At 38.9% G+C, this 20,288-nt stretch overlaps 1 protein-coding gene across 1 annotated transcript in view; it reads left to right on the top strand.

Annotated features, from left to right (window-relative positions):
- SFXN1 (sideroflexin 1) overlaps nucleotides 1-20,288 on the top strand; it is a 25,432-nt gene that overhangs the window by 287 nt on the left and 4,857 nt on the right. The window contains exons 2-8 of the mRNA XM_080555751.1: nucleotides 10,765-10,939; nucleotides 11,557-11,727; nucleotides 13,992-14,090; nucleotides 15,192-15,267; nucleotides 16,261-16,346; nucleotides 17,567-17,694; nucleotides 18,225-18,274. Of these exons, the coding sequence (XP_080411877.1) occupies nucleotides 10,776-10,939; nucleotides 11,557-11,727; nucleotides 13,992-14,090; nucleotides 15,192-15,267; nucleotides 16,261-16,346; nucleotides 17,567-17,694; nucleotides 18,225-18,274 (774 nt within the window). The 5' untranslated portion in view covers nucleotides 10,765-10,775. The remainder of the gene's footprint in view (nucleotides 1-10,764; nucleotides 10,940-11,556; nucleotides 11,728-13,991; nucleotides 14,091-15,191; nucleotides 15,268-16,260; nucleotides 16,347-17,566; nucleotides 17,695-18,224; nucleotides 18,275-20,288) is intronic.

Here is a 20,288-nt window from a genome sequence, read left to right as displayed (position 1 = left end):
CGTGTCTGTCAGCGCGGCCCCGCTCCGTGTCATCGGGCACGCTTCTCAGCCTGGCCCCTCTGCGGAGGCCCGGAGCCATCTGTCACCAAGGTCCCCTTCCACAGGTCCCGCGTGTCCCCGCTGTCGCCAGGGGCACCCCGTCCTTTCCCCAGCCCCTGCTCCCTGTCAGCCCTTTGCTGGGGATGTGCTGGCTGCAGGCTCAGCGGGCAGCTGCCTGAGGGGGCCTCCGGGCCTGCCTCCCCCTGCGTCATCCTCTCTGCACAAATATCGGCTCCCTGCTTCCACACCTCGAAAATCCCTTCCAAAATAAGCCTCTGGTGCCCGTGTCACAGGGTGCTGCATCACAGCCGGGTACCGGTGTGGGCAGGTGAAGGCAACCTTCGTGCCAAGGTGATCGGCTTCTCCAGGGAGGAACATGCCGTGTAGCTTGGAGGCTGGCCGCCTGGTAGCCAGGGGTTCTAATGATGAGCATCGATTCATTTATCAACAGAATTATGAATAATCCGTTGTTGTAACGGGTACTGAGATAGCAGGGAATGAAGACTGGCCTTGTGCCAAAGTGCAATTGAAAAATGGCCTGTATAAATCCTATCAGGAAAAAATGAAATAGTGGAAAACCTGTTACAGAAGAAGGCCATGAACACATCTGGGTACAGCCAGATAATCCTGCCTCAGTTTACCACAGGGCTTTAGAAATAAGGAGCAGAGACGAGCTTGCAGCAATCAGGAATGAAATAAGACCTTGAGTTAACCCGTATTAGCAAGGAAGCTTTTTCTTCCTTAGTGAAGAGGAGAGGTAGGGGTGTGACGTGTCCCTGCGGTGTACCTCCTGCGGTGGGAGCGACGAGAGGAGGGATGGCACACGGAAAGCGCACGCTGCCGAGTTGGCTGCTGCAGCCGCTAACATCTGGAGGCGGCTTTAACGCAGAATGATGAAATCTCTCGTCAACTTACTCACCAAAGATGGCTGCTGTTTTGAGGAGAGAGCCCCAGCAGCAGGCACTATGTCCATTTCACACAGACTGCTGCTTTTGTTGCTAGGCTACAAACAGGATGTACATTTATAAGCAAAAAAAAAGTATCTTGTAGTGTTGCCACGGTTTGCCTTCTCCAGCACTCAGTTTGTTTTTATGATTGCAATAGGAAAAAAAAATCATAGTGCAAAAATTTTTTTGTGATTTAAGTAGATTTTTACTGGTAGAAGCAGATTTGGGAAAGGAAAACTTGGCAAGTGGGTTTGTTAACATTTGGCCTAAGTACATTGCATCATCAGCTGTGCTGCCTCTTTCAAACTCTGGTAGCAGGTGTAGTGCAAACAGAGGAATACCATTGCTTAATAAATCTGATACACGTTGTTTTGCCATCATGCAGAAGTGCTTTTTTCCCCTGGAAATCTGTTAGTACTTCTCATTTGAGCTAATTATACTACCTTGACCGATGTCCCTGGAGAATGCATTGTGTTCTTTTCTTTGTCAGAGTAATCGAAATATGGGTAATGGCTCAGTTTGCATTTCAGCTGTTGCTTTGTCAGTGTGTTGTAGTTTTAAAATAGAATGGGTCACCTTCTACTAATCAGAAGGTCGTTAATTTTTTGCCTTTCCTCCTAAGCCAGCATAGCAGCTGTTCTCAGGGCATTTCTCCTGGAAAATGAAGATACTGAGTTTGTTTAGGCAAAAGAGGCCTAAAAAGGGCCAGTGTATTATCTGAGGAATAAAAAGGCCTAACAGGATCCTTACATATTTTTCTATCAAAGCACCTCGAGAGGTGCTTCAAAAGAACTGAGCTCTGCGGAAACAAACAAGAGGCTATGGTTGGTTTGGTCTATAAATATGGTAGAGGAAGAAGAGAAGCTGTTCCTCTCCCCATTTTATAGCAGCACATGCTTTTCTCAACCTAAAGATTTTCCAGCCAACATCTCTCATTGCCCAGAACAGGCTCCTGACAGCTGCACCTCCAGCTGTTAGGGGACTGCTTTGGAGAATGGAGATCCAGGGGCCTAAGTATGTCAAACTTTTTTTTTTTTTTCCTCTATCCCAGTGAATTTGCACATGAAATGTTTTCAGCAGCACATGGCTCTAACTTCTGAACTATAACAGTGGGATTCTGATAAGAAAGAGGTACTGCTGTTACCTTCTATTTTTAATGGGTTTTCATGGGGGAAAAGTGACTTCAATTCTCCTTTAAAAAAGTAACACGTAGGTCCTCCCAGGAGATTTTCAGAATCATAATCTGACCTAAATGCCTCTGAAGTACCACCTGAAGTGAGGGGTCTAGGTCCTTGTAAAGGACACCATGCAAGTTGCACCTTTCTTTCAGCATTTGTATTGGTGAATTTACTCTCTTCCCTTCCTCTATGCAAGCTGAGTTGAATTCTCTTTTAAGCTAGAGGTATCCATGTGTCCACTGCTTTGTAAGGGAGGGTTTCACATTTGGTTTTTGGGAGTTGGGCACCCAGAAGTGAGATGTCGCAATGTTCATTGTCATGTCCATGCTACTTTGAATATAGACTTCTCTTCTTGAGGCCAGGTGTTCTCCCTCCCCAGCTCAGTGTTTGCTGACTTTCTGAAACTGCATACGAGAGAGGTAAAAGGCCACTCTCATTAACAGAACCTCCTGTAGGGGAAGGTGCAGGAGGCTTTAATCTGGACTCCGGCCCCCATAAAGGCAAAAAGGAACAGAAAATTCTGAACAGAGAGTGAAGCAGTACCCTGTCCAGTATCCTATCTAAGGATGTTTGCTAAAGGATCCCTCCTCAAGGGAATTCAGGGCTTTGTACCTGTTCAGGAAAGCCAACTTCTGGGGTACTTCTCAGCCTAGCTTCTCTCAGAAATATTCTCTGACAGTATCACACTCCCTAGGAATCTATAAGTAGTTCTTATCCTTTAGCCATTGTCAGAAATGCCTCTCTGCTCTGCAGAATAGTGGTGAAAGCTCTCTGCCTCTCTCAAGGAATGGACATTTTGACATTAGGGATGCTTCCTGGCTCCAAACAGCCAGCTTTAGAACAGACTACGGCTTTAAAAAGCTGTACTTAAATCAGACGTGGAGAATTGGATGTGCAGTTATGTCATCAAGACATTTCCTTTGCTGTTGCTCTATTCCCAATTTTAGCTTAGGGACCAGAAAAAATAAAGACGTGGAGTTTTTTATTTATGGATTGATTTTTTTCAAGACGGGTTAAAATACAGGGTAAAAAACATATGAATATATAAATGGTTCCAAGGAAAGGCGCAAATCTGCTTTTCATCATCCACGCAATGCTGTGTGAGTTTAGGTTGCCCAGAATTTCCCAAATCACATACCTGCCTGGATTATCCAGTCATGCAACAGAGCCTAGCCCCTAGTTTGAGTCTTAAGAGCATTATTGGTAGCAAATGCAGTTTAAACTTCTGTAAAACCTCACGTGTTGTTTTCAACCACGTTTCTCTTTGTTCATGTTGAAATAAATTATCAAATGTCTGGGTTGTTCAAAATTGAGTGGCATGTTGCTGTCGGAAATAAATAGCCATTGCTACTCTTTGGGCTGTTGCTTCAGTTTGAGAAGCGGTTACATGATGTTCAGTGTGAGGTTTGCAATGTGAACTTGGAAAAAGAACAGGGGAGAGTTGAACTCCTGAACTCCTGACAACTCCTGAATCTGCATTTTGGAGAATTGTTGCAACTGCTATTGTTGACCTTTAAACGAGGTTTAAAGTCTTCTGCCATTGCTGATTCTGCAGCACATCTAAATGCAGTCGTACTAACATTCTTGATTAGACTTTGTGCTGAGTTTTATGTAATTATTTTTTAAGAGAGGACACTCTTGGTTATTCCTAAGCCCCCTTTTTCTCTCCAGTTTGTGTTCATATTAAGCATTACAATACGAATTTGCAGATGACTCCATCTGATCAGAGAGGACAAGAAATGGGAGTGTGCTCAGTACTGGGGCATTTCAAGGTCCCCTGATTGGCAGGAGGGGTTGAAAGACATAGTCAAAAAGTTACTAATTTAAAATGAAGATTTTTGTAGAAGGTTACTAAAAATATGGAGTTGAAAGTTTCTCTTAAGATAAAAAAGACCTTATTTTGGGGCATGACACTTCATTTATTGATAAAACCTCCTTATCCTGAAGGGTCTGTAATCACAAACACTGGCTCCCAGGCACAGCACAAAATGATGGTCAGTAAGCTTTACCATCCCTCTGGGTTTTCCTTCTCCTGAACTGGGAGCGGGTCAGGGAGAGAGATGAGGAGGCGGCAGAGAGATTCGGAGAGCAAATCTGGTTTCCTCCCTGTGATCCGCAGGCTGCATCGTCGCCTCTGTCTGCCTGTGGTCCGTGGAACCACCTCGCCCTGGTCCTGCAGCTGAACTCCTGGCAGTGGGTTTTGGCACAGCCCTGCGTCTGGCTTGGCACTCATGTAAGATGTAGAAAGTTTATGAACACATGATCTCAGTTAGGCTTCTGAAAACAGACCTCGATCCGTAGGAACAGCCGAAGTGAGGAACATGGATAGTCAAAGCTTGTGTCAGTGCTGGGGAAGCCAAACCGTGCCAAAACCCTCGCTGTCACGGGGCTGCAGTCCCCACGCTGTCGGGCTGCTAGAGTGCCATGCAGAGCAGTTTTACAGCAGCTTTAGAGCAGTTTTGCCCCCAGCAGCTGATGCTCACCCAAACAATCCTGTTGCACAGGGAGGATTTAGCAGCCGTTCTCCACGGGCATTTTAGAAACCAGAGAGTTTAGTCATATGAACAGGCCAGAGGACATTCAGTTCTTTATTGCTGGTCTAATTTACTAGGTTGGACTATTAGTAGCTTTGGGATTTGCAAGTATTAAATGCTTTTCTAATTATTCAGTTGTTTGAAACGGTTAAGATGTGCATTATTTCTTTCCTTACGGTGTACTCTCCATGACAGATGTGAAGTGTTTGGCTGTTATGATGTTGCATTTGTTATTTATCCTTTCCAGCAGTGCTGAGCGTGACTTCAAAGTGCCACTTCAGTATGAATTCTTTTAATAATTTAAGCAACTGTGAAATGAACGTTGTTTTCCAAATCCTCTGCTTGGGAAAGAAGGGTGTTTCAAGATCAGATTGGGTAATTTTACTGCTTACTTTTCCACCTTAAAATTAAAGGTGCTGTAAATCCACATTCTTGTCCTATTATGCAGGTAGTCTCTCCTCTGTTGGTGCTTACTGAGTAGCAATAGCTGTAGGAACAATAAATTCAGGTGGTTTTGTATGCACAGTTAAGTGTTAGGTAGTTGTCTAAGCTTGCCTTTATTAGCTGGCTGTAGCAAAGTAAACATTTTTACCTTTGTTCTAGAAGATTTGTACATTTACTTTGCAATCCCTTTGCAAACTTTCCACTTATCTCAGGGTTCAGATAGATTTATTTTACTTTAATTTAACCTAACTGTCCTCTATTTTTCCTTCAAGCAATTCTGTTATGGATATTTGGATAATTAGAGCTTAAATCTTGGGCGTGTATGTTGAGAATTGTATCACTGAAGATATTGGAGCTACACCTTTGACAAAGCCTTGTATTTAAAATAATAATTAAATGGTAAATAGTTTCGTTATAATGCTTTTGTTACTGAGCATTTGAATGGATATGCAAACAGCAGCACACCTCTAAAATTGTATCTGAAAATTAAGGTGACAGCTAGGTAAAATACAGTTGCAGCAACCTAAATTGAGAATTTTGTGCTTACTGCAGCTTTATGATCTCCCTTGTAAAAATAAATAATTTTTTAAAAATCCTGCCTTTCAGTTTATGACAAGTTGATGTCTACTGGATAATATAATGATGAAACCATATTTGTGTACAGTCACCATTTTTACTTTCTGGTTGGACATTTTGTTTTACAGGAGCATCCTTTCGGAGCACACAGGCATTTTACTGGCTTATGGTCTTGCTTTATGGGATTTACTTCCCTCTTTAACATTTACTAATAAGGGTGATAATTCGTGGGGAGCATTGTGTAGTCTGTTTAATACAAGCAATGGTGCTTTTATTCTAAAAATATTTTGCCGGAAAATGTGCAAATTTTCAGGACAGAAGTTCCCTGGCTGCCTTAGCCAAGCAGCATTGTAGCAGATCTGTGACTCAGAGTCCCGAGGCTGGCAACCTTAGCAGCCTTTCTACTTCACTGCAAGCTTTGTGTGTCACCACATTGTATTTTTCCAGTGTCTGAACTGTTACACTCCCTTGTATGATGCATCTTTTCCTCCTTTGTGTGCATTGGTGGTCTGTCCATGGCCACAGCCTTTGTGATTTGAATTTTAAACTTAATTAGAAAAGCATTGTTCCTAGTTAGGTTATTAAAGTGCAAGGCAATTATGTCAGTCACATCATTTAGAAGAAAACATTTCTGAGTGCTTAAATAGCAGTCATATAAAGTTTTTATCCCATTTTGCATAAGATCTAAACTTATGCAGGGTGAACACCAGCAAAAGTGGAGCCCATATACCCTTGCAAAGACTGGTGATGTTAAAGTCCATGTTTCCTGTTGCTGCTGACATCTTTTTAAACAAATGCAGCGATTTCAAGCATGACTTTTTGTTGTAGCACATGCCAAGGAATCGTCCTTTAATGTGTGTTTCCCATTTTCCAGCTGGTTTGCTTTTTGCTGCTGCCATGCTAACCCGTTTTTACAAGGGGAAAGAGAGATTGAAGCATGTGCTGACAAGCTGCTGCTGCTTAGTCTGCCTAAGGAGGTGCAGGAGCTCTACCTGGTGCTGGCAACCAGAGTGGTTGTGTCTTGTCTTTGGGGTGTTTTTATTCTGTTAGCATGCCTTACAGACAGCCTGATGACTGTTACACTTGCTGTCTCAATCACGTTAACTCTTTCTACCATCATGCCTTTTATTTTTATCTTCCCTATGTAGACATGCAGGAAGTGGGAGTTTTCCCAATTTACAGCTCGTAGGGTCTCTCTCACACCCATTTGCCTTGTCTGTACCGTATGCTTTCAATCTCTTGACTCTGGCAAGCTGAAACATTTAGAACTGTCTATGCTTTACGTTTCTTGTTGATGGTCTTCTCTGCAGGTTTAGGGTTAGGCGCTGTGCCTGGCTCCTCCAGGAGCTGCAGATCTCCAACTTGAGCAAAGCAGTAAGCTGATACAGGTGCTGGAGCATCGGAGTACAGACCTCGATTCCCACTGGTGACATGGGGCCAGCAGCTCTGATTACAAGTCATCAGCTGCCAACCATTCACTTGGCCAGTGCAGGCTTCCCGTGCAGCTACGTGAAATCCCAGCCTTTTCCTTAGGGTATGTCCGTAGAGGAAGATGAAGGCATGTTTTAGGAAGGATAGACACACTTGTGTCAGTTTATCTGGGGCCACTGATGGTCATCACTAAATTGTTGTGATGTGAGTTGCGTGAAGCTAAATCAGCACACGCAACGTGGCTCAAGGAACATCAGAACCAGCACAAAGTGAGCCTGCAAGTGAGGAGGGGATAAAGATAGCACGTGGCAGTGGTCCCTCTTCTGTTTTCCAAAGATCCACCTCCACCAGGGTAGGCTAAATGAAATGGAGTGAAATGATACTAAGATGATCCGTATTGTTTAGTTTTCTTATTATTCAAGGGCTTGTTTTTGTGGACAGAGGTGTCCTATGCAATAAAAGCAATTCACAGACAACCCAGTAGAATATATAAAGCAATTTTTCAGCACTGGCTGCTCAGAGTGAAAAGAAAGCAAAGAGCTTCTATTTATGGACTGCTTTCTTAAGTGTTCATTAGACAGCTTTAAACAGATTAACATAAGGTATCCTAAGTAGTTTTTAATCTTTCCTAATGAAACCAATAATTAAATTACAAAAATATTGAAACTTAGACTTTCCCACAATTACTAAACCAATCAGGAAGTATTCATAGAATGACTTCCCAGCCCCAATGTGCAGATTATTATTTCTTTAGTGGGAAAGAGTTTTGAGTAAATGAGTTCACCCTGCTTTCATAGGGTACTGCTTTGCAAAACCAGGTATCACCATTTTAGACCAGAAGACGGTCTATTCTTTCACACATCACTCTTTGTGGGAAGGCATCTGTGATGGTACAGTAATAAGAGAGGGAGAAGAAACCTGAGGAGCATCTCCCATTCAGACGTTCTGCACGAGAACTCTGATCTCCAAACTCAGCCTGAATCCTCATTTCCATGATCCATGCCATTGCTGTAGGGAAGTCTTGTCTCAGTGCGTAGTAAAGGTGCTAATACAAGCTGCCAGCCAATAATGAGTTTAACAGGGAAAATAATTTTAATAGTAAATAATTTTTTGCTATTCTATCGTAGACAATACAAGCTAAACATAAAAATAATACATCAATACCCTAAATGTTTTGGCTTGTTTTTTAATTTGATGAATTAGACAAGGAAATGTTGCATAATTAGCAGTAAATGTAGGAAAGGAAGGACATTTTTATTTAGTGGTATCACATCAGGATTTTCTATTATTTTTTTAAGAAGCTTATTCAGTAATACTGGCTAAGTTATAACACTTCATCATTCAGGTATTAGCCATGCTGTGATTGTGACTGTGCTGAAGGACAACCCTTCATTATTGTTTATTTAATCTATCCCAGGTTCTAAAATTTTGGTATATGAGCAATAGGTTACTTTGCTTCCTTAATTAACCGCGCGTGTGGGACATTGCCTTGAATATTTGGCGATGCTGAGTAGAACATACTGGCCAATTCCGCTTTGAACATTGCTTATCTTCATTTATAATGCAATTATTCTGCATTCTTGCTGCCTTATCTTTACAGCTTTACAATGGTGTCTGGTGTTCGGTGAAATCGTGCTTATGCATACACGGGTTTTTATTGATTTCATGAGCACATGTAATGTTGGGAAGGGTTTGAGCAATCTGAATGTCATTGGCAGTTCCTTCTGGCAGCTGATGTGTTGGGAAACCAACTTCTCCCTGTAATATACCTATGGTGTACCATAAAACAGTAGGCGACCACTAACTAGGTTTTCATTGTAATTAAATCTCAATGATAATAACCACCAAAGTCCTAAATGAGGCTCGTGCTTGTGCTGTTACATAAGCATAAAAATGTGGGTAAAAGGAGGGAAGATCGGATACTTCTCCCTGGATGCTTCACACTCGTAAAAGCCCTTCTGACTGGTACGGGGTTCAAGGCAGAATGACTTTTATTTGGTCCTTGTCTGCTTACAAAGTGGATTTCCTGGTTCCTATGAGGATGTTACAAAGCTGAATATTGTCCTTTTTCTATGGCTATGGTCTTGTGATCTGTTTTTGCTCCCTTTCAAGAACAGACTGTTATTTTTTTCTTCTTTTTTTTGCTAGAAATATTGCTGTATAGTGTCATCTTAATATGCATTAGTCTCCTTTTTCTCCCTGTCCCTTAACACTGATAATTTAGGTCTGGTTTTTATAGACAAAGGGCTGTAGGCCTTTATTTCTGTTGAATTTACTTCTCCAATGACTTCCAGGTTTTTCCACTTGCGGTAGAAGAGAGGGATCATAATTACATTTGAGGGATGGACATTTGCTTCTTCAGATTTCATAACTGTCACTCCTTTTTCCCATTTTTTTGTCTGTATCCATGACAGTCTGTATCCATAGTTACTTTCTGTTGGTGATTTCTTTTTTCACTTCTCCATCATACAAGTTTCATTAAATTGACAAAAACGGCTCAGACAGTTTCACGGCATTCCTAACGTTTGTTGGCAGGAGGTAAAGAACATCCCATCAAAAATCTGAGTTAAGATGAAAACACTGCAGTGGCAGCTTACGTATGTCAATTGTCCTCGATATGATGATCTTTTTCCTACTGAAACAGATAAAATGCTATGTGACGACAACATCTGTATTGTTATAGATCCAATTTAATTCAGCCATAACAAGCACTATTTGGAGGATTTTTTGGCCATCTAATATGTTACAGAAATTTCTTTGAAGAAAGTTAAAGCTTATATCGCTTGTATTTTGCAGAGACCGCCCTTCTTCCACTACTTCCATAAAGTAATTTTAGTCATACTAAACTAAATTTTTAATTTTCTGGCATCTAAACCCAATAAATGCACGAGTATGTTAGCAGTGCCCTTTATGGTAGATCTTTTGCCATCTTTGACATATCATTAGGAGAATCAGTCATGCATTCGTATTGTGCTAAATTGTTGCATTATGTAATCTTTGTTTTGTTAGAATGTGGATTTAGAGAAACAACATTTACTAAAAAAAATCTTTGGGGTTTGTGATCTTAACTTTATTTTGGTTTTGCAATGCCAGAGATGTTAGCTTGATTTTGTAAAATATTTCTTCTGCTTCTGCACTTTGTAACAGTTCTTCAGGGATCTCTTGAAGCATTTAATTTCTCTTTTCCTTTAAGTCAACGTTTTCATCTAACACTAATTCATCATTCAAATAACCCAAATTTCTGTTTAGTATCTTTTCATTTAGTACAGCTTCTTCTTAGCATCCTCACCCTCAGATAATCATACTTTTACAGTAAAACATGCAACATATAAATGTCTTGAGGAAACAGGCACAGAAATGTTTTTGTACATGCTTAAGTTCTTTAAGTTTTCCTTAAAGTTTTTTACTTACATGAATACCGACCTCATTAAAATTATTATGATGTCTAACATCATCTGCTTTCTGTATATACATACTCTTTTAAACTCAGTCCTGCAAGATGTGCATCTCTTCATTTGCTGTAAGCATAACCATTTCTCATTCTAGAGTCTCACAGGTTATAGACACGTTATGAAGGGTAATTCTGAATTGCAAATTTTCCTGTTTTCATCCCAGAGTTTTCGAAGATGTCTGCAGATATACCATTAAATATTAATATCAAGGAGCCACGATGGGATCAAAGCACTTTCGTTGGACGAGCCAGTCACTTCTTTACTGTAACAGACCCCCGGAACATTTTGTTATCTGATGCCCAGCTGGAAAATGCAAGACAAATTGTGCATGATTACAGGTATGGCAGCTAGTTGTTTTTAATGCTGGCCCATAGAAACCATGACAGTGCTAAGCATACAGTTACATATTTTAAAGGAAATACTTAAGACACTGTATCGCCCTGTCTTCTTATTTCAGGCTTGAAACGCTAGCAAATTTGCTAATGAATGGGGAAATTATGTCATCTGAGAAACTCTATTAAGTATTTGAAAATACAGAAGTGTCTAAATCTGAAAACAGTTAATATGACAACAGTGTTTAAAACTGCCTCTTACGTGTTATATTGTTGGGGCATGTAGTTTATTAAATCCAGGTAAATTTTCAAAGTTTCAAACTAATGACTCCAGAGATTTTAGCTCTACATTTTAGCACTAATATCCTAATATGGTTTGAGTAAATAGAAGTTTGATGTTGGATATATTGACTCAGCCAACATAAAAACTGCTAGGAGTTTTGATTCTTTTTATTTCGCCAGTTCATTTAAAAGCTGAAGACCTACAAGCTAGCTATGAGGGTAGATTAACTTAGTATGAACATCCCCAAACCCTCTGATGTTACATTTGTCTCTGGAAGTTGCAGCATTTTGTAACAGTCGTGCTTTTTGCTGTTGCTTTGTTTTTTTTAATTTGTCCCCAGACAAGGTATCGTGGCACCTGGGTTGACTGAAAATGAATTGTGGAGAGCAAAATATATCTATGATTCAGCCTTTCATCCAGACACTGGTGAAAAGATGGTCTTGATTGGCCGAATGTCAGCTCAGGTACCCATGAACATGACTATCACAGGTTGTATGATGACCTTTTATAGGTAAGTAATGGCGGTGTTACACATAACCATTTGCCTACAAATTAGATAAGTGAAAATCAGTGTTATTTTAGAAGATGTATAATAAATATTTGAAAATGTAAAATTCTGCTTCTTTTTGTCTTCTCTCTCTGCTTTCCCTCATACCCACACTGATTAGTGGTTTCCTCTAGAAGTAGCTGTGAGATAAGCCCTTGGCCCCTTCTACTCCTTCACCAAATATCCCTCTTTTCCTCTCCAAACTGGGAAAGTTGAATGTTCCAAAACCCCATCCTTGTAGGAGAGTTGTGTGAAGGACAAAGAGGAGGAGATACGTGGGAATCTCTAAGCTTAGAGATTTGGCATGTAGGACATACTTTCTGCCAAGTAAGTACTAACTATGCTTCTGTCCATCATTAATCAAGTTCTCCAGCTCCTGTTGATCCTTCTATTTCCTTATAGTTCTTGAATCACTGATACAGTGAAGTCCCCAGAAGTCAGTGGACTTCTGTTAGTAGTCTTTGTGTTAGAAATATTTTTGTGAAACTATGCTTTGTTAGCAAGAATTAATGGAAATTTCAGAGGAAATAATAATTGTATGCTTGAAGCGAGATTTTACAAACTCTTGACTCACCCATTCCAGAAAGGCACAGTCATTTTGGAAAGCACTCTGCTGTGTTTTTAAAAAACAGCCAAGATAACGAATAAAACAATCAGTCTAATTGCCCATTCACGAGTACTGCTTTCTGTTAAGTGGTTATTCTTTTATGCATGTTCTGTTATTGTCTACAATACTTATACATAATATAATAATACAGCAGCTCTATACTTTTTTTTTTTTTTTAGCATTATTCACATAGTCACTCAGATTCAAAACTGGGTTGTTTTAGCCTGGAAGATGTTGGTTTATTAGGACCAAACCCTTAGCAGAAGATTTTGTAGAAGTGTTTAGATGATGCAGTTTAGGCTCTGTCTTACTGCGTGCCACTGTGTTCTGGTTACTGCTGGTCACTGGGAGAAGCAAATTCCTCATATACCTATGAGGGCTTTTAGGCACGCAGTAAAGCAATGTGAGTCATGCCTGACCTTTGCAGTGGGCCTAACATCCTCTACCACCACAGTAGCAAGGAAACAGGAACAGATGAGTCAGGAGAGAGAGTTGCTCATGCGTAAGAAGAAAGGAGGAAGAACAGCAGTACTGATGGAGAAAATCCGGCTAGTTTATCACTGTTACTTTGATTTCTCGTTCAGATACCAGAAACTAGCGGGAGTAAGAATACAATTTCAAATTCCCTTTATCTTTCATTTTTTGCAGTCTTATGAAATAGCTTATCTTCCTATTTCAGAATCAAAGCCTCATGACAGACACACACCTTCTTATTCTAGCATCTCCTCCTTACTTTCCTGCTTGTTGCAGAATAATCCGTACAACTACTGCTTTTTTTTTTTGTGCTCTTAATGTCCATTTTAGCCCTTCAGTGAGAACCACATTTCTTTATTGTCACTGCCACATTAGCTTGGCAAATGGGGACTCTGAGACTTGTGCAGAATATGTTTGTTTGTTTGTTTTGCTGCCCCCTCACGCACATTCACAAGCCAGCACCTTTGAGCCCTAAGGCATCTTCATACTGGCAGTGGCACCAGTTATGAGAACTCCTTGGAGATTTTGTGCTTGGTCATTTTGACCCATCATTAATGCTGTACTGAACCAGATTAATTTCTGTGCTGCACCTGTACTCCTTAAACGTCCAGATATTTGCATGAAAATTATTTGTCATTTTGGAATGTCGTCTTTGGTTCTCCATGTATCTGAATGTTTTAGTGTCTTGGAGATATATTAAACGCTGAAGTCGTATTAGCTTTTTGAAGACTGAGAAGATAAACCGTATCTCTTAGAACCCAATTCTCAGTCACTTATGGAGCTTCTAATGAGAACAAGTCAACTGTAAAGGAATAATAACAATGGGAAAGTATTCTAATTCTTAACAGACATTTTTTTTCTGTTTTTTTTTTTAGGGAGGTTTGCTGTAATGGTTTTGTTATTACTACAAACCGTTGTCCCAAGTGAACCTTTCTATTTATTTTCAGTGCTTTTAAAATCTATTCTTAGGAGTAGCTTGTAGTTTCATTATTAAGACAGTATCTCATTGACTGAATTGTTTTATTCAGATGAACAAGAAACTGCATGATTGCTGCTTGCATAGGCTTTTCTTGATTTGCCATCATTTTTCTGTGCTTTTGATTCGACAGTGTTTTCAAAAATGCTAATAATTGTTTCTCTTTTCAAGAACGACACCAGCGGTGGTTTTCTGGCAGTGGATTAACCAGTCCTTCAATGCTATAGTAAATTACACGAACAGGAGTGGTGATGCCCCAATTACTGTCAGGTCAGACACTGAACCGGATACTTCCGATATGTTTATAAGTTGCTCTCTGATGTACTGGAACAAGGTTGGTCATTACAGTTTGAGATGATAGATAAGTTTGTTTATCTGTGTTTATTATCATTCTGATACTCATAGACAAGAAGCCTGAGAATGATGGAGGTGAGACCTCTGTTTCTGCCCTTAAAGATAAGCCTAAGCACCTCAGTCATAAGCACTTTATCAACTTTATCAACAGCACAGGATTTAAGAGCAGTCTGTGTTGCACTGATCAGTCACCCACTTGAAAATGCTCTCACTTTGGTGTTATACTAAGGTATTTCTAAGTTGATGTGTTGTGTGGATCTCCAGGTGTCTTTCAGTGCCACCTTCCTCTCTGTGTCCTACAGTGTAGTGCACACAATACTCTGTGCTTACTTGCAAAGAGGACCTTTCAAGGAATTGGTCTGTACAGTACTTTAATTGAAGGCAAAGAGAGAGATTAAATAGGTGCAGAGAGCTAGAAATCATGAGTAGGAGGCTGTGGAATTGCAGTGCTTAGCTTCCTGGTTTTGAGACTGGCTTTCTTGTAGATGTCTGGTAGGAAGCAGTGGATTAGAGGATGTACAGACACCTCTGAGCTAGTAATTATATAAAGTGTAGTTTAGGGCATATTGAGTAGGATTTGGGTGTTTACAGCATAGCTACGTTTATGGTTTTTTTGTACAGTTGATTTCAATTGTTCTTGCAGACATGGCCTTAGAAATCTAAACTGATTTTATTAGTTTAAGCAGTTAAGAAAATTAAACACAGAACTAAATTCTTGAAAGTGCGCATTCAGATGCAAGAGAAATGCTGAACAGATAGCAGTGCAGAATCAGTAGAACCTGGTTCAAAGTTAAAATGTTGTCTGCATGTTGTTTCTACCGATGGTGAAAGAAAAGTGTTTAATTTATTGTTCCATTTGACTGTTCCATCCTTTTCTTACTGCAGTGTCACAGAAAGGTCTACTTCTTAAATTTCATAGGTGGAGGGGGCTAACTGCATGTGTAAAAGGCTGTTATTTTTGAAAATGCAATAAATGTAATTGTTGTGCACGTGCAAACATTTTTATTTTTGTTTTAGCCAGCTGGGAACAGCCTATGTTTCTGCTACCACAGGTGCTGTTGCAACAGCTTTAGGACTGAACGCACTAACAAAGGTATTGCCGATACTTTTTTCCATTCTTAATGAGATTTTTGGTGTTCTATGAAATGTCTCATTTCTCTTCCTGTGCATATGTCATGTTGTGCACAGCTCCCATTATGGAGTTATAATTGCCATCATTAGATCCCAATCTTATTTTTCCCCCAAATAGATACTTTTATATATATTTTTAAATGTCCTATACTTGCTGTTTTCATAACACAAAATGTATCCAATGTAAGTGCATTTTTTGCAGTTTCTTTTTAACATGTCAAAGTATCCAGTAGTGTTTGAAAGTTAATTGGAGTGGATGTGTAATTACAATAATGTGGGACCGTTAAACCATGAACTGTACGGGTGTGTTTTTAAGGTGCAATATCACTTCTGCAAACGTGGAAGCCTACTCTAGGCTGGCTGAAGAATACGTAAAGAGGTGCTTCTCTTAAATGCAGAAAACTCAAATTCTTTCAGGAAATGCACAGCATGTTCAAGAAGGAAGATTTTTTTACCAAAAAAAAAAATCTATTTTATACCTCTCTGTTTATGCTGTAATATACTAGGAGTGGTACAGCATCGACAACCAATGCAATTCCAATTATACAAGACATAAACTAGGTGAATAGCTTTGCACAGTGAGTGCCTGTAGATGCGAAGAAGCTATTACAAATGCTGCTGGCTGTAACCTTGCCAGTGGAGGCAGTGAAGTTAAGGTCTATTTAGTGTTACCATTGGGCTGACAGGCGTGCTCAGAAGCTGACACTTGTCTGCAGTGATGCTATTAGATTAAGATCATTTTTGCCAGTCTTCTGAGAGCACTCACCTGACTGAAGTACTTATAACTTAGGTCTTGTTTCTTTTTTTGCCTTTGTCCCACCAGTGATTTTTTGCTGAATTTTAATTTAAAGGAAATTAATCTGGTCTATAATGAACACATGAAGCATCTGAATATGACCTTTTGAAAAAATGATTATGTAATAATTTTTTTCTTTTCCTTCTGTCCTTTTCATAGCATGTCTCACCTCTTATAGGACGATTTGTTCCTTTTGCTGCTGTTGCTGCTGCTAACTGCATTAATATTCCACTAATGAGACAAAGGTAGGGAAAAGAATGAAGATCACTCATTCTAGAAGAAAGGATGTTATTGAGTTTTTAGATCAGCAAGGTACCAAATAAAGAACATTATGTATCTTTAACCTGTTTCTGAACCTTGCAAAGACCTCATGCATGATCTTGTTTTGATTGATTGATGGTGACACGTATAAAATAGAACATCCTTATTCTCTTCAGATAAATATCCATTTAGTTTTTCAGTCTTAGATCTCAGAAACCAAGTACCTGTCCTTCAAGACACGATCACATGGGCCCTTTAGATACAAACTGCACTTTGGAAAAATATAATCATCTCAAAAATGGTGCTTCAAATCCCACATACAGAAGTTAGTCATAGAAGTCAGCCTTTGGAGTTCTATTTAATTATCTGAGATTACAGAAATATGCACTTTCTCAGCAGCAAAGTTTTATATATATATTCTAATTTGACTAGGACTAAGAGTAGAAATCAGGAAAAACAAATTAAAAGCATCCTCTTATAAACACAAGTTATGATCAAAAAAGGGAATCTTTGAAGTTTATATTCACAAAAGAGTTCAATCCATGGTATTTTATTTCCTATAGAAGATGGGGAGAAGAATTAAGGCAGTCCTCAGTATATATGCCCTTCTGTCTGCTTCTCACTCTCCGAAAGGTTCTCCCCAGAATGCAAGTTTAACACCTAATCCTGTGCTTAAGCAAAAGGTAGAGAATAATACAGTTATAGAAATGTAGTTAGCTTTGTGCATACTTGTATACTTTCAAATATGTTCTTGGCAGTTAAAATGTAAACCCAGACTAGCATGCCAGAGAAGGATTTTCACAAAGACTTAATGTTTTAGTTTAGTTAAATTAATCTTTCTGTATTCCCTGTGTTGTCTGTGTAAGAGGACAGACTACTCTGAGAGCAGTCCAGAAAATTTTACTCTTCTGAGTTTTTTTTGAAGAAACCTCTCCCTTCTGTGTACTACAGAAGTAATTGATCTTGGAATACATGTGACCAGGTTCAGGTGTCAGATTGATGTTACAAATACTCAATTGTTCACTTTTTAGCATATTTTCCCCCAGACCTTTCTCTGTCTTTTGAAATATTTATGCCAAACATGGAAAATAAAATAAATAATATAATTGTTATATTCGACAAATTTAAAGATGAAAGATATGTTGACAAAAAAGTGGATACATGTTTGTCAGTCTCCGTTATATTTTTCCTTCTTATTCAACAGGGAACTAAAGTTTGGAATTCCTATCACAGATGAGAACGGAAATAGACTGGGTGAATCAACAAAAGCAGCTCAACAGGCAATTACTCAGGTGGTTATATCAAGGATTCTTATGGCTGCTCCTGGCATGGGTAAGAGTAACTTCAGTCAAATACAGCTCTTGATTATGATTTCCTAATGTGAGAGAGACCTTAAATTTGATTTTGAGAAAATTACTTATATAGAATTGTCTTATAATTATGCATGCAGTATTTATATTCGTTAAATTTTAAACCTACATTTCTTACTGTAAAAACATCCACAGTATGTTACACTGAAGTGCAGCAGATCGGTTATTGGGATGCATTTGCAGAAATGATACAGATAGCAAAGGAATGGTAGCAAGTTCTGCTTGACTGGAAGTGGTTTACTGAGAAGTAGATGTTTTGACCTGTGCCAAGTTACTGAACGCAGGTTTGATTATGTGTAAAATTAGAAGTTCCACTTATTGGGAGAGTCTGCCTTTCTAAATAGCAATCCTGTATCTGGATATGTGAAATGAAAGCTCAGTTAATAACAAACAGTTGTGAAAATTGAGTTACAGTATCGGTTTATCTAAACAGAAAGTTAAACCAAAGTGCCTTTTTCTCCGAAGTTGACTCTTTTTTTATTTCATTTGCAGCAATTCCTCCCTTTATAATGAACACATTGGAAAAGAGAGCATTTTTGAAGGTTAGTCTTAGATAATCTATGTATATGTATTTTGCATACTAAGTTAATAGTTTCATGTATTTAAAATACTTTGAGTCTTGATATTTTCTTCCCAAGCACTCCTGGAGTCATCATTGTAGAGCATGCTTTACAGCTGTTGCTTTCTTTTTGGCTTTCATAGACAGGGATATCTTGGTTCTTTTTATCATTCTGTAAAATTAAGATATTGTGAACTTTTTTGTTATTCTAGTAATTATCCTTAAAATGCAGAGTTTCTCCTAATAAAGAAACCTTCCTTTTATCAAGACTTGGCATGTAGCTTATGCAAAAAACAGTGAAACTTTGTATAATTTTTTTTTTTCTACCCAAGGTGAAGAAGCACGGGAAGTTGCTTATTTCTATTTCTTTGTCTAGGATATAAGTTTCTAAAATATTTCAGTTTTATTTCCTATTTTTTCTGTTCTTCACACTTCTTGTGCATAGCTTGATTACCCTTGTCCCCCGTTAACAGCAAACACTATTGCTCAGAATTTTAAAACAGGAAATGTGGTGGATGAGTTTTAGAGTAAAAGTCTGTCCCTGCTGCTTTTATCTCCCAAAAGAAGTGAAACTGCAGTGCATCCAAATATACTACTTGCTTGCAATGTGAAGATCCCTATACTGATTTGACTTAATTGCTGATGGCTTTTGACCCATGCCCTGTTTGAAGAATAACTTTAAGCAGCTGTTATGTTCTTGAGAACATAATACTCAGAACATTAGCCTTTGTTTTTAAAAAAAAAAAATTGTTAATTGAGAACAAAGATGATTTTACATGTTTTCAACATGAGAGAAATGTCAAAAATGCAGTGAATTCAACTGGCAAATACATGGCATTTGTGAAGAAATTGTGAAAATTCTCAGGGTTTGCAGACAGATCTATTGTTTTTGTACAGTATAATCAATATAAAGGTGTTGTGAATTTTTCAGATCAGCAAAAATGAGCGATTTCTTCAGTGACTACTCGGTGGTCTTTGGTACCATCATGACCGTTTATGCTCACCTGTTCCTCCCCCTCAGCCTCAAAGACTGAGCAGAGGTGAAACACTGCTCTGCAGGTAGTCAGCTGTAACACTTGGTAGAGATTAGTATTAAAACCATTAAGGAATGAGCTGCATTTCTAACAAGCAGCTTCTGCATGTTCTCTTGAGGTTTCAGTCGCACCATCCAGAGAACGCTTTACTAACTCATTTCTCTTAGTCTGCTTTGCACGTCATCACCACTCTTTAAAAAAAAAAAAATCTGGTAAGCTTGCCAAAGCCTACGAAGCAATACGCTAGGCCGGAAAATAGTCAAATGGTTTTTAAATAATGAAGAAAATAGAATGATGTTCTGCAGTAAGATAGAAAGAAACAAATCCTTCTGGAATGCTGGTCGCAGTGATAGCAGGCTATCATCCTCTGACACTTAAAATAAGATACAGATTATATAATTCTATTCATCCCATATTCTGATAGTGTTTTGCATGAGGACATTTTGATTATAACGTTAGTATAAATTACACTGTTCCCAAAAGTTATTACTAGAAAATGAATCAAAAATGTTTTTAGAACACAAGCACATACTTGCTGGTTCAAAACTAATCTTATTACTTCATCAGAAAGCTCTGAAAATTTTATATATATATAACGTGTGTGTTTTTGCCTTAGGTTTCAGCACTGGCTTTGGCTGCCTTTTATGCAGTTAAGCAGTCTAGTGATTCTTGATGATGTATACTGGCTATATTATTTTTCCCTACTGACATGCACTTGACTAGCTATGTGCAGAACCAAATTTATTTGCTGCAGCTGAAGGATCCATAAACAACTGTGCCCTGAGGCACAGGGTTTTAGTTGCAGATAACCTTTCTCCTAAGGAAATACTTCATTTCTTTCATAGAAACTTCTGAAAATCTCAGTTGAAACTGAAGCATTTGATTTATATTACCACTCTTGCATCTTCAGCTACTGTTTCTCTTCTGTTCTGCATACTGTGTTAACATTCAGCTTGATTCCAG

This window comes from Anser brachyrhynchus, assembly GCF_964034855.1.
Source record: "Anser brachyrhynchus genome assembly, chromosome: 14".
NCBI classification, from domain to species: Eukaryota; Metazoa; Chordata; class Aves; order Anseriformes; family Anatidae; genus Anser; species Anser brachyrhynchus.
Note: the sequence above shows the minus strand (reverse complement) of the source record. Positions and strands in the feature narration are given on the sequence as shown.